Raw genomic sequence first — 15,208 nt, forward strand, 5'->3', positions numbered from 1 at the left:
CCCATCAGGAGAAAGACAAAGGAAAACATGCTCACTTCTTCAAAAAGACGCTCAGAACTTCGCCACCACTTTTCAGAGGAGTGTAACGATTCACAAAAGCGCTGATGTGATTTAATAACGCACAGTAACGTCGGAGTAGTAGGGCTGTGTATTGGCAGGAACTAGGGCTGGGCGATATGGCGATATTTTATCGTATTGTGATAAATGTTGTTATCGAGATGCTCTGTACTTTTCTTGGCATATGGAGGATCCTGTTAGTGCTTAATAAACAATGATCAGCTGCAAGGTTTCATTGCGAACAGTGGCGTTTGACTTTAGATTTAATTAGATCAAGTGCAGCAGAGCAATAGAAATCCCTGTAGTCAGTATGGGAGAGGATCTGAATAGTAGAATTATTAATTTATTTATTTACTTATTTATTTATTTATTTATTTATTGATCGATCTAATTTTCACTCAATTTCTGTTTTGTACTGCTAATTACCCAACCAGTACGTAATGCCACTTAACAACCCCCATCCCCCCCCCCAAGTGCGTACACAGTCAAGCTGCTCATTTTTTCGAACTGCCGCCGATGCAACATCGCCGGACAACCAATGCGCCTAGAGGGAAGTGCTGCATACCCGGTTCCCATGCACCAGCCTGCAGATGCCAGTGACTGCCACCGCCGTATCAAAGCGATGTGGGGGGAGAGCAACTGGAGAGAGCAAGGTCGACTGTGCTCTCTCTGGGCCTCAGCTGCCGATGGCTAGCAGCATGACCGGGATTCGAACCAGCAATCCTCTGATCATAGTGACAGCGCCTTGGTCTGCTGGACAACCCGGGGCCCCCTTGAATAGTAGTAGTATTTAGTCTGTGATTACATGTTTTGTGATAAATTTACATATTTACATTTCATGATAGTCTTTTTACCATATCACCCAGTTGTAGCAAGAACCTGGCGATACCTGGTTACGACTGTAGTATACTGTAGCATATTGTGATTTCCTAAAATTAAATAAATAAATAAAAAACAATGGTGAAACTACTTTCAATACAGCAAAAATGGAAAGAAAGATGACTTTGAAAAGGAGGGGGGGTAAAATTGTACATCATGCAAATTGTATATCCGTTATAACCGCTCATGTAAAGTATTTTGGTCACGTCTTAAAGCCTTTATAAACCGATCGCCTGATGCTGGTCTTATTATTTGAGCACTGATTTACCCTGGCTCAGGCACTGATTGAGGAGATGATCAAATCGAAGATAAGGTCTCATCGTCTCTCAGAACTGTAACAACCGCCGACGTACTGCTGCGGCTACATCGTTCTCCTTACCTGCAATGCTTGTTGCTTAGACACACACTCATGTGGTTGCCGTGTAATTTGGTTGTGCAGCGCTCTTTACTCTCTCCTCCTCCACCAAGGCCTAAAGAGCTAGCTGACTGCTTGGCCTTGTGTTGCTGCACCAGCTTTCATTCACTCGCTCCAGCCTGTTGTTAGAGGCACTCCCCTTGTCCGTCGCTTTATCAGAAGTAAAGCTGAGCTTTTAAGCATGGGGGGAATATCCCTGTAAGCGCTGCCTCACAGCAGCCCCCTCCCTCTTCCCTAGCAGCAGATATTTAGAGTTACGCAACGCGGCTAAGCCCCGCGTGGCTGCTGTGTGCTGCTCTGGGTAAGAGATGGTCGTAATGCTGTCAAACAGGCTCCATTGTGCTTGGTATACTGGAGCAGAATGCATGCTTGGACAATGCACGCATGCAGAGGGGTCATGTGTTTGACATGTGTCTGTCGTTGAGCTGTAGTTGTAGTGTGGGTTTGGCTTGTCCTGTCGGAGTGAGGATGGCAGTGTGGGATGGGGCAATAGTCAACAGTGTCAGATTTCTGAGGGAGGCCGGTTTCTACTTTATCATATTCTGCTAAAAATGTCACGCTATGTCAGAGAGAGAGAGAGAGAGAGAGAGAGAGAGAGAGAGAGAGAGAGAGAGAGAGAGAGAGAGAGAGAGAGAGAGAGAGAGAGACCATTATACAATGTAGACAGTAAGGGTAAAACTACCTTGTTTAACAATTTTTTTTTTTCCCCCCATCCATCCAATCACAGTACCCTTTTGTAAGCAGGGTCCCACCAGCAAAATTTGCCATGGCTGGTCCCAGGTCAGTATGGTCCCATCTTTGGGATTGAAATGCTCATCTCAGAATCAGGTTTAAGCCAACTAGCTCATCTAATCTGTCTGCTTCCCCCAACCCACAGCATGTCCCAAAACCACTGCCAAAACACTGGGACACCTGTAATCTGTGTAAATTGACTGTGGTTTGTCGATCGTTCAGGCTGCATCCTGCTGTCCTGCTCATCGAAGCAGTGTGTGTATTAAGGAAGCACGCTCAAAACACACCTCTGTGATGCCTTTTCCTCATTATTCCCTAAAACAGCATGGAAATGTTCTACTTGCCGGCCGTGCTTCTGGTAATTTAACCACCCAGTCACACAACCTCAGGTGAACGTTTCCGCTATCGGAGCGTTCAGGGCATGGTGATTTACTGTGTGACCCTGTAAACGAACACTGGAGCACAAACAGAGGCTGAAGTTAATCAGCAGTTTTTTCTGGATTTTTTTTTCATTCCACCTCACTCTGCTCGTGCTGATCGTTGCAGACACTTGCGAAAAGGTTAATTCTGAGCATCGGCTGATTGCGATTGAACAAGGTAAAGGTGCATGTATTTGTCACTGTACAGTGAAATGTATCCTCCGCATTTAACCCATCTGTGGTAGTGAACACACACACACACACGGGAATCGAACCCACAACCCTGTTATCGATAGCCCGGCGCTCTAACCGCTGAGCCACCACTGCCTGGTCTTTGTTTCTAAAAATATTAATATAGAACCACATAGATGTAGGGAAAATGTGCTGTTGGTTAATACTCAGTAAATAGTTTCTGTAATACTCGGACCGTTCAGTGTTTTTAGGTCCAGTGCCGATCGTCTTTCAGCGCTGGTACCGATCGAGGGCGGTGCTGGATGCTACGTTAATCTTTCCAAGCAAACTCTGCAATGCATTATCCTGTAGGGCTTCTACTTCTAATCAGCCACATTTAAAACACTGTGGAATCCACTGCCTGTGAACTTCCGTGCAGAACTGCACTGTGGAGCTCAAAGTGGAGACGCAACCGAAAACCTCCATCGCTTTGGACGCGACTCCTTTAGCTTTCTTACTACTGCTGCTGTACTATATGCTAGGATTAGGTTGTATATAATGTGAGTGCATTAGCCTACTCCTCTTGGTTGGTGGACGAAGAAAGCCACTCACTATTCCGGTTTGTAAACCTGAACGTGACAATAATAGCTTTCATAATTCAGCGGTGCTGATTTAACACGAGTGTGTTTCCGCACAGGGTTTTGGCAGCGTGGACTGAAACAACAGAAATGTCTGAAGGAAAAGTGACTCAGATGCTGTCAGACGTCTAGAACCACAAATATTACATCAAGTGTTCATGTTCTGCTACAAATCGCTTCCACACTGCAGGCAATAAAGGAGTTCTGTCCTTTAAGAAAGCTTCCCACTGCTCCAGGCTGTAAATCATGTTCGTTAATTTTGCCATTCTGGACCGGCACTGGATCTGGCTTAATGTGCCTGGATCAGCCACAGCCCCACTCTGCACATTGAGTGATTTTACTGTGTATCGTTGTTTGTTTTCAGCCCTTTGTGAGGACCAAATGTCTTTTTTGATGGCGGATGTCTTGAACTTTTCGTCTCAACAGCAATTTCTTAAGTTCAAAATGAAGCTGCTTCATATGGTCTGTGTGTGATGCTGCAGAAGAACCACTTCTGGTTCCAAAAAGAACCATGTTTGTAATGAGGGATGTATGAATGTGAAGAACCTGTAAATGTGTAAACAGCCTTTACATAATGTGAAGATTCTTTAGACCTGTAAAAGGTTCTTCAGTAATTTTCTGTATGGAACAATGGACCCGGTTCTTCTGTGGTTTCACTCAAAGAATCGTTTGTAACATGTTAACTTTAAAAGCGTAAAGAAACGAAGGATTATCTTTTGGTTAATCCTTTAACCGAGATCAAAATCCGAGTCAAGTTGAAGTGTACGTGTAGCTTTGCTCACAGATTAACCAACGCACTCGCTGATAAAGTAACATCAGCTGTGTGTGGGTGTTTGTGGTGAGGAGTTACGACAGCGTGTTCAATATGTAGGATTGACAGTAAAAGGAAGAAAACAAAAGCTGTTGATTGACGTCTCTGTTACTGACTGCGCTCTGTGTTTCTGTGCATCTTGTGTGTTCCAGTTTCCCAGCGAGTGAAGAGAGAACCAGACCCACCAGCGAGACTGGATTAGCCCTCGACCACAGGGGGGCGCTATGAACGCCTGAGAGTTCGGCCTCTCCACCCCTTTCCCTCACTTGTCCAGTGGAATCAGCGACCAGTGGATGGTGTTCTCCTCATCCAGGGAGGAGTGAGGTTCTCTCCACACCCTCGTCTGCCTGGACACACCCTAACACACCTCCCCCCAGGAACCCCTCCTCTATCTTTCCCCTTTTCTCACAGAGTGGCCTGAGCGAGAGAACAGCAGAAATGAGTTCCCACAGTCACCCAGGTAAGAGCAGAGCTTCCTGCTACCATCGGCGTACTGCATTCACGGACAGGTCTCCACCGCCATCACGTCTGCAGCGATTGCTTTGTAGGGAAGTGTGGGTTGGATATTTTAGGTTTGTTTTGACTTACGGTTGGACAGCGACACTGATATATTGGCACCATGATAAATTGGCACCGCCTACTTTGCCAGGAAAGGACTGAATTGGTATTGCAGCATATTGGATTGTAGCAAAATAAATACAGTGCATCACCGTATCCAGTTTTTTCAGCTTGTTGCATTGTATTGTGATGAGCAGGATGTTGCCAGGTGTCCTATTATGGCTGTGGTGCTAAAATGGGACACAGCTCTTGTTGTTTTAGATATTGTAGATATGATATTAATTGCTTTAATACCCTGAAAGTAGAACCATTAACACATTAGTAAAGATAGAATTTGCTCGAAAATGTTCCCTACATTAATTTGTCATCAAATTGAGATGCCATTGGATCAGATTCAGACCTTTATGAATTACAGCTGTATTAGCTATTAAATACATCCAAGAAAACTACTGACATTATAAAGACTGGGTGCTGTAAACGTCACAAACAAGCACCATGTACAGTACACAACTGCTCGAAAGGTTTGTACCCCATCGGTCTGATAGACTGCACACAGCAGTATAAAAGACTGGCAGGGAGAATGCTTATAGTCATCGTGGTGTATAGTATAATCATCAGATGCTCCCTGTACTTTCTATTGGAAGTTCTACTGTCTATGAGACTACTATTAGCTTTTCTGAGCATATCGTAGTTATGCACAGTAGGGCTGCACAATATACTGTTTCAGCATTGCCCTAACCAATGTGTGCTTATGCAACAGTCGCATCGCAGGATGTTTAAGGCATAATGTCATGTAAGGCAAATTCAGTTTAACCCGCCAAGCAGCAAATTTTTAGCTGCAAAAATTATTCTTCTTCTCATTGACATATCTACATATCCACATGATGGCGTTTATTTTACTCCAATTATGGGTGATTATCATAATTATGATGATGTGTTGGATCATTGACTGTATTTTTAAATATCGCAATATATATATATTGCAGGACAACAATACACTCCAATGTCCAATGTTTTCTCCAGTATCGTGCAGCCCTAAAATTTCCACAGCTCTTTCCAACATGCTTTGGCAGATTTGCTCTATTGCCTAAGAGATGCCACATAAACCTAGGAGTCAAAAAGAAGATAATTGGCCCAATTAAGTTGGGTGTGGTGCTCTACAGATTGTCAAACATGGAAAAAACAATTAAACAATAGCATCCATAAGTGGCCTTTCTGAGCATTTTCTGTTCTAGCTTATGGAACCTCAAAAGAATATACACATAACATGGGAGGACAACATGAAATCCGTGCCACCTGTTGAAATGTCCAAGTATCATGAAACTCACTGTGAAAGAAAATGTGTGAATAGCAGCAGCAGCAGCAGCAGCAGCAGCAGCAGTTCCATCCAGTTTCCATACAGCAGTTTTAGGTCACGCTTTGTGCCGTTACAGGATTCACTAGTCATCAGATGAGGGATGTGAGAGATGTGTGTTTCAGAGGAGCTGATTAGTTAGATGGCGATAAAACAATCCCCTGAAAATTGAGGCTAACGCTCTCAAAGCAGGAGACGGGCTCCGGTTTCAATTATGGCAGTCCATAAATAAAACTTGTGTGATCCAGGATTCTGTCACTACAAACCAGTTTCTCTTGGCAGAGCAGGCTGGCCTTCTTCGGCTACAGGAATGGCACGTGATGGGCCTCAAGGACTGAGAGAGAAAGTCTTGGGGATGCCAGAAAACCTTTTTGATTTTCACTCAAATATCTGTCCCTGGCCTGTCCCTGCAGCACTGCCAGGGTTGCCTTAGCCAACTGTCGTTTTGAGGAAGTGAGGGGCTATTTTCGGAGGTGGTTGTTAGCAATGTCACATTTTTCTCACTTGTCTTCTCTCTTTTTCTAAAGATACATATTATATAAAATACCCCCTTCCTTTTTCTACTTGTTGAATTGTAGACCGCTGTAGACCCCCCCAATTTTGTTCTCACTACCTGCTGTGTGGACATTGTTAAGGCTACGCTGGTTTTGTTGCCTGTGGCTATTTCTCCAGGGCCTTGATGGATTGAGTCATGCCTCTGCCACGCTGAGCTATATGCAGGTCTTCTACCCGTTCTGTCTGTCAGGGCTGCTTTACAGCCTCCCCTGAGCTCAGCTCCACTGTTTTGTCAGCCTTTACGGTAAATGCTGAAGGTTTAGTCTGTCCTGAAACTGCCTGGGTCGTCTCCAGGAGCCCCGCTGTTCCATTGCCACCGCTGAGAGGAGGATATTGTCTTTGACGTTTGTTTTCCTCGTTACCTTCAGAGCCACTGCATCAAGATGCTTGCTTCCACTTGGATGATCAGAAATAAGGGACGTTCACCAGCAGCAGTAGTGGGAGCATGTTGGAATGTGGACAATGAGAACAGATAAAGGAGCGCTGCCTCAAATATCTTCTCCATTTCATGCTTAAAGCTGTTGTAAACACAATGGTTTGGGGTTTTCCTTCCTTCTGAAGTGCTTCACTGTATCTTCTAAGCACGGTTGATTTATAGCTCTAACCAGCCACAATCGTCTCAGGACCTTCATCCTTCATTTACTTGTAGAAAACGCAGGCTTCTGAACCGTTGGCTTCCTGGACACTGATTTAAGCATTTCAATATTCCCACTGGCTAAATTTAAGCTGGAAAACTTCATCTTATTGAAAACTCTTGGATGAAAACAACTCAGCGTTCATTAAGGCTTCTGCCGGGCCGTGTGCTTACTCAGTCCAGAGGCCAGACGAGAGACGCGAAGCTCATTAGCAGATCATTTCCTACCCTTCTCTGAGTCGGCCAGGCCTTTGTGACCAGTCCTGCTAATCCAGGGTTGATCTAATGATATAATGGGTTTTCTCTCTGTGAGCTGGTTTGAAACCTGTGCATGATATCACCACAGACACTCACTGGCCACTAAGCTGCTTAAGGAGGCATCTGAAAGAGCAGCTACGACCAAGACAACATGGGCCTCTTAGTAACTGATCAGATAGGTTGGGAGGAGTAGTCAATCTAACAAATCAATCTGTATCAGTGCTTATCATTTATTTATTTATTTAAAATCTAAATACCAAATTTCCTCTCCCCGTATCACATATATTGCTCCCGACACAGGAGGTTGAGGACGCATGACACAATTCTCAGCATCACACCAACATGGTGTGGGGTGGAGAGAGCCATCTAGAACAAGAGAGAGAGCCGGAAGTCTTAAATCTCACATTTTCACAAGTACTGAAATGCACCTGGTATTTTCTCATTAATTACTTTATTCATATCTCTTATATCTCTGCATTAAAAAAAGAGTTCATCCTGCTTTTGTTGGAGTAACCGTTTCTACTGTCCACGGAAGGCTTTCTGCTAGGTTATGGATCAGCCTCACATTGCTGTAAGGATTAAACTGCATTTGGCGACAAGAGCGTTGGTGAGGTCAGAATGTTGGTGATGATCACCACCTCACCTTATCCCCAACTCCCTACCTCATCCCAAACGTATTGGATGGAGCACCATCCATCATTCCAGAGAACACAGTTCCTCCACTGCTCCCCAGCTCAATGCTGGGGGGGCTTTCTGCATCTCTAATCAATGCCTGGCATGAGGCATGGTGCCAATAGGTTCATGTAAACCTCTTCTAGAGACTCCTATTCTATTGGCAGTACTTCTTTGTGGGGGCTAGACAAGCAGTGTGTGTGTGTTTGTGTGCATTTGCACATTTGTGTCAGCGAGAAGTGCAGCGTAAAGTAGCTAAATGCGTTTATTGGAAGGGTTGTCCATAAATATTTGGACATGTAGTGTATTTAATGGTTTGTTTTTGCTTTTTTTTTTTTTTTTTTTAAACCAGATGTAGGGAAGTTAGTGTGTTGGCCTCGTTTGCTGGAGCCAGAGACAAAAACAGTGTGAAGAGCCTTTTGAAGGTTTTGAGAAGCTTCACATAGGGCCAATGTCCTGGGCTTGGTGGAAAATAGCTCTATATTCTTCTTTCAGTGAAAAATGTCCTCTCAGAATGCTGTAGTTTAGGGCTAGGCCTGATCTCTGTCCTGAAGACCTGCCCATTATTTAAAAGTTCTTCCCTTGATCACTTGTATCTTCCCTTTCCAGCATATCAGTATACTGAATTGCTCAGCCATGTTTATCACTGCTGAAGTTATAGTTCAACCCCTCTGATCTCCAGCAGCCCTCTTTGCCCCTGGCTTTGTCTGTCTGTGTGTGTCTTGTGATGAAGGGGCTGTACGGACGAGGACCCTTGTCCCTGGACAAGATAAAAGCAAGTGGAAAATGTCTGCCATGGAATTCAAATAAACCCTGCTTTCCTTCTGTCGTGTCCGTGTTTGCTCACTGCAAGGGGGCTTCGCCTGCGGAGTGGTTTCTGCTCTGACGTGCCATCCATTGTGTGTTTATAAACAGCAAGTTGGTTTATTTTTTTCAGATGGCCAGGCTTGAGTCTGGCAGATGGACCGTCTGAGTCTTTGCCCCCATGTCCTGTTGGGCTCCAGAGTCTCATGGAATGTTCTGGAGAGCTCCAGTTGTTTCTCACACAGGCCACGTCGGTGTGCTGGTGCCTTCTGCACCATGTAGTGGTGGTTAGTATGCTGCTGAAGTTCATGGAGTAAAAGGTACTGGGCTGAGATCTGTTTTAGCTCTGTATTATATAGTCGAGTAAAGGAGGAAGTCTTCTAATGAGATGGATGTGGTTCATGGTTGTGGGCACTGGTGTGTCCTTTCATCGTTTTAAGAAAAGGAGCTCTTGAGCAGTAAGAAATGCTGGAAATATTTCCTATGAATTATTTCTTTAGTGAAATAGGTCCTCAGTCTGTCAGAAGTGCAGAGACTATTCTCTTAACTGAAGCAGCAGAGGAGATTTATTATTATTATTATTATTATTATTATTACTATTATTACTATTATTATTACTCTTTGAATTTGATGAAGTTGTGTGTAAGGTTAGCGAGCTGATGTTTACTGATGAATTACTATGTATTAAAGTGCTCTTTATTTTATACTTCAGATTCCATCATATTGCTTAGAAAATACTAGTAGATACCTGGTAAGTCAGCATATGTGTGTGTAGGGGTATGTTCTGCATAGGATGATGAAGAGACGGTAGGTAGTTGCTGTGTAAGTGCCATGTTCAATAATTAGGGATGCACCAATACCACTTTCTCCTTTCCGATGCCAATACCAACTCTGACTTGAATATTCAGTAGATGGCTAGAAATTCTGATATTTATAGAGTTTCACTTTTTTATAGGTTTGGATTTTTAGATTTTCTCCCAAATAAGATCTAATAAGTTTGAAAGAACAGCATTTACTGGTTGAGCTGCACATTTGGAAAGCTTCAGAGCTATTAAAAATACACATGGTCACAATGCAGAAATGCGTGCGTTAAAGAAGCATAATCTTGCTAAGCTCGACCAAACGGCTTTTAACTGGTGTTTTTAACATTCATATTTCAGAGCAGTGGAAAAAACAAACACATTATGTGTAATGTATGTAAGTAAGTAAATAAATAAATAAAAAATGAAGCATCAGTCAGCTTCATGGTATCAGTTCTTTCTATTGGCGATACTGATACTGTGATACTGTGCTCTTCTCCAGAGTGACTTCCAAGGTTACTCGTGTTACAGAGGTGGGCCAATGTAGTGTTAGGAGTCTTGCCCAAGGACTCTTATTGGTGTAGCACAGTCACCCAGACCAGAAATCGAACCCCAGTCTCCCACATGATGTGGTAGCTTACTTGCAGGTAGTGGTGCTATCCGTTGCGCCACACTAACCACAACCACTGGTATCTGTGGAAAGCTACCAATAATACACTATTTTACACTCCTGTTGCCACGAGATCACAGAAAACGTACCAGTACATGTATCCGATAATATTTAGTCCATTCCCTTATTGGTACTTACTGAGTACTCTGTGTAGTTTAGGGATCCTACATTTAGTACTCACATTGCCTGCACTTATCGGCTCTTTTATCGGCATTTTTATCTGGTGTTACATGTATTTACTGCAGTGGTTTTGGTTGGGCTTTATACTATTATACCGTTTCTTGCTGTTAAATACTGAACCAGGACTGGTATTTCCTAGGTATTTTCCTAAGTACTGCTATAAATACCTGGTAGATTTGACATTAGTTATGTACTGAAAAAGTATGCATTAGAGAATTACTTGTAATTACTGCATATTTTCCTGTTAAATAAGAGGCGCAATATCAGTATTTTAATTAATTTTACTGAATTTTTTTTTCCTTTTTAAAAATAAATTTTCTGTCACATGCATTTTTTATCTCCAAAGTAGAAACAGGAATAAAGGGAAGAAGGAAAAATCCTTTTGGATTTTGGACTGAGCACTTCCTTTGGTCCAATCATCGTGACATTTTAACCCAGTGAAAAGACTGCCAGATTCAAATTATGATCAAAAGTAAATAACTACATAAATAGAAAGTGTTCGCATGACTGCAAAGAAATCTCTTTAAAGCACATCCGCATGGGTTTAGTCTGTTTGAACAGTTAATGCATTTATTACATCCAGTTGATATGTACTATATGTAGGGACATTATTGGATATCAGCACTAGCCAACAGTCCCTGTTTTGGTGTCCTGAGCTTTGGTTGTTGCTCTCCTGCCCCGACTGTATTCTGTGAGCTGCCTCAGAACACTGGGTGGCTCCGTAACTCTGGGGAAGTACTTACAGCCCATGTGTCTCCCCCCTCCCCTCCTGAAAAAGTAAACAGGGCAGAAAACCACAACAACAGCGGCGTCCTGTAAACCAGCTCTATTAGAATGAAGTGAGATCATTGATGTGATCATTATTCTGTATTCATTGGAATGTGAAAGGCTGAAAACTCCCCTACGTCGGCCCCTCTTAAAGGCTTTGGTTATGCTCTTGTGAGTGATACTACGCTGCTGATGGCTTTCGCTGTGTTTGCTGTTACTTCATGGTTGACTGAAGCCGTTCTTTGAAACACACTTTCGTTGGAAACGCGGGAAGGCAGTGAAGTAAGCTGAAAGGGAACCGCTTTAACTTCTTTTGAAAGAAGAAACAGCGTGGGCAAGTGCTTTATCTCAGCGAGCAGACACAGATACCTACCTTTTAATGTTTGTTTGTTCATTTATTTATTTACTTACTTTTTGGTTTGTCATTTTTGGAAAGCAGCAGCGTTCAAGTTCAACATCAGACATCACGCCTCTGCTTAAAGCTCGTGGTTTTCCAAGAAAAAGGAATATTATCAGTCTTTTATAGCCGCAGTGTTTGATGGCCCCCATTATGACTGTGTTGAGTTTTATAACACAATAAAAGCGTTTGCTCAGGAGTGAATGATGATCTTTTCAAGGTTTTTAATTTCACTTCTATCCTCCTGACTCTGCAACTCTCTGGACATTACACTGTAATCAGACTGATGTTCATCAAACACCGCCATCATGACAGCCCCTGAGGGCTGCTGGCTGCTTGGAGATTCCCACGTACCTGCATGTCTTCCAGGTTTAGTGCCTGCTTGAAGGGAACAGCCCAGCATGGTATTTCATCACACATTCAACAGTGTAATCTCTGTAAGGCGGTGCTACGGCGTCTCATCACCCAATCTGCAAACGTTCAAAATGAAACAGCTTTCATTCATTTATTTAGTTTTTAATTGTAATGCTGGAACACCTCTGTGAGTCGCTCTCTATAAACCATATTCAAAATCATATTACCAAGCCCTTCATTTAAGATGGGCATAAAATGGTCATGCTCGTACTACTCCAGCACTAGCACCCCACAGGTAGAAACACACAGGGAACATCTGATCACACAGTGTGTGCTATGCGTTTCTCCAACCCTGACTAATATTGGCCACTGGATTGGATACAGATTCTCATTGATGCAATAACCAATAAGCAAGCTCCTATATAGACTGCAGTAAGTGGCTACTCACCCACCCCATATTGGTCATATCGATAACTACAGATAACCATAACAGTGACTGCTGTGAGATAATTAGAGATATTCAAAGCTAAGAAGACTGTGGCAAACTACTGAACTACTGCTGTGTATTTGTAGAGTAATCCAGCTGGGCTTGGATGAGACACGTTTGACCAGGCTGATTGAAGATGTGCATATAGCTGGATGGTTAACAAAATGTGTGAGTGTGTGTGTATGTATGTATATATATATATATATATATATATATATATATATATATATATATATATATATATATATATATATATAATGTCTTTAATTAAACATGACCTACAGTAAAACCTACAGTTATTATTGCAGATTATGCATCACTACCAATTTTTCGAATATTGATCAAATATTGACATATTGCAAACCTGTAATGTAAAGATTGTTCAGTGGAAACCCCTTTTTAGTTAAACCTTATTTTTTGAACATTATTTATAAGAAAGTTTAGAAGAAAGTGAATTTAACACTGAAAGTCTTGTCCAAAAATAATATATAAAACATTGTACTGTTGGCTGTTATTCCAGTTTTAGACGTGACGATGATGATGATGATGGTGATATTTTTCCATTCATCTGCAGATAATAAATCGAACACTAATACACATCGTTTATCCATAAATAATTTGTTCTTGCTCGTTGACCTACTCAAGATCTGGAGTCTGGCCAAGTGTTCTTCTTGCTTCTGTGTTTTGTTCAACCTTCAGGCTGCTGTAATGATCTCTCGCTGGACACTTTACTGTCCATTTTTATAAGTGCTGACCCTCATTTTTTATTTTGCTCAGTTTTTCAGTTTTACCTAAAAACTCATTCTCTCTGCTAAATCCCTGTTGCTACTGTGCCCCCCCTCTGCCCAGTCCGGCCCTGTTCCCTGGCCTCCAGAGAATGCTCTGCCGGGTGACGCAGGCCATTGTCTAGCTGTCTTTTTTGCATCCCCGTCTGCGGGGGCTGCCCGGTCTGGGCAGCTCGGCTGACGTCAGGGCCGCTAATCTGCAGGCTTTACTGCCCCAAACGGCTGGCACTAATGATGTCTTGGCCCCGGGGCACGCGGGTGGAGGACGCAATTCAATCCAGCTGCGGACGCCAGCGTTCTGGAAGCAGGACGGAGCCACTGGCCCAGCTACTCTGCAACAGGCACGTAATCACAGCCTTTCCACCACTTCTCAGAGAGCAGCCGCTGGGGTCGTTTCCTTAGATCCTCTCTGCAGGCGACTGCAATGGGTCTGTAAAGTTTGGATGACCGTAGGGGCAGCCTGTGAAACTAGTTGAATGACCTCTTGCTAAATTGAGTGGAGGTGCTGATGTATACAGGGGAGGAAAAGTAGGATGGTGTTGGATCCTTTAGCTCAGAACTTTGACCTGGAGATGTAGCTGATGTTATAGATCGCCACTGTCACACACGAGTCTTAGATGTGTTCACTATCCCCCCCCTACATGTGAAAAACTGGAGGACCATACAGAGCAGTTTCGGACACCTCGTAGTGCATGTGACCTCAGGTCTTCCTCAGAGAAGCTGTGTGTGTATCTTCAAACTAAACACAATTAATTATGGGTATTTTAATGTCTATTAGTCCACTAGTGTGCATCATTTGTAAACTGCTTGTTGTGGTGCGTTTTGTGGTTGTTCTAGCGCACTGAAAATTCGGCACTACGTTTTCGGACACCACTACCAAATGGAGGAACCCTACAGTAGTGCACTATACAGTGAATAAGGCACCAGGTTTTTTCACTTTTGGACATAATGTGAATCTGGCAGTTATTTACGTTGTTTGACAACTTCATGATGAATGGACCAATAGAAATGCTCCAAAATGTCTTTTTTTAATTATTTATTTATTTATTATTTTATTTATTATTTTTACCTTCTCCTTTTCCATCTTGTTTATTTTGGAGATACACAATTTACTAGTATAGAGGAAATAAATGCAGTAAAATGAATTAAAATGCTGATATTTTGGCAGCACTTTATTTTACTCTATGCTGAGTACCTCTTATTTAATGGGAAAATATGTGATACATAAATTAATACTTTTAATACCAGTACACAGCAACTAATGGCAGATCTACCAGGTATGTACAGCAGTACTCATTAGGAATAGAAAATAAGGAATATGTGATAAGGAAGTTGCCATTTTGGACAATTTTGCATAGCAGCGATAATCTACATAGTGTTGTGCTATGTGTGTTTGTTTGTTTGTTTATTTGTTTATATATACAGTCATGCCCGAAAGTATTCATACCCCTGTCAAAGTCTGACTTAAATTTACTTTTATTTAACCAGAAATTATATTTTTGCCTGGAAATGACACAGGCATCTCCCAGGAGATAACACGATGATGTACAAGAGGCATCATTGTGGGAAAAAATATTTCTCAGCTTTTATACACATTTGAACAAAAAGTGGCATGTCCAAAATTATTCATACCCTTCTCAATAATTAATAGAAAAGCCTTTATTGGCTATTACAGCAATCAAACGCTTCCTGTAATCGCTGACCAGCTTTTTGCATGTCTCCACTGGTATTTTTGCCCATTCATCTTTAGTGATGAGCTCCAACTCTTTGAGGTTCGAGGGTCTCCTTGCCATCACCCTGATCTTTAGCT

The 15,208-nt window shown here is 42.5% G+C and overlaps 1 protein-coding gene across 1 annotated transcript in view; it reads left to right on the top strand.

The window, feature by feature from the left end:
* The window catches only part of hdac4 (histone deacetylase 4), a 218,393-nt gene that overhangs the window by 16,454 nt on the left and 186,731 nt on the right, over positions 1–15,208 (top strand). Inside the window, exon 2 of the mRNA XM_072685601.1 lies at positions 4,275–4,582. Coding sequence (XP_072541702.1) covers positions 4,561–4,582 — 22 coding nt within the window. The 5' untranslated portion in view covers positions 4,275–4,560. The remainder of the gene's footprint in view (positions 1–4,274; positions 4,583–15,208) is intronic.

Source organism: Salminus brasiliensis, chromosome 8 (genome assembly GCF_030463535.1).
Source record: "Salminus brasiliensis chromosome 8, fSalBra1.hap2, whole genome shotgun sequence".
Taxonomy (NCBI): Eukaryota; Metazoa; Chordata; class Actinopteri; order Characiformes; family Bryconidae; genus Salminus; species Salminus brasiliensis.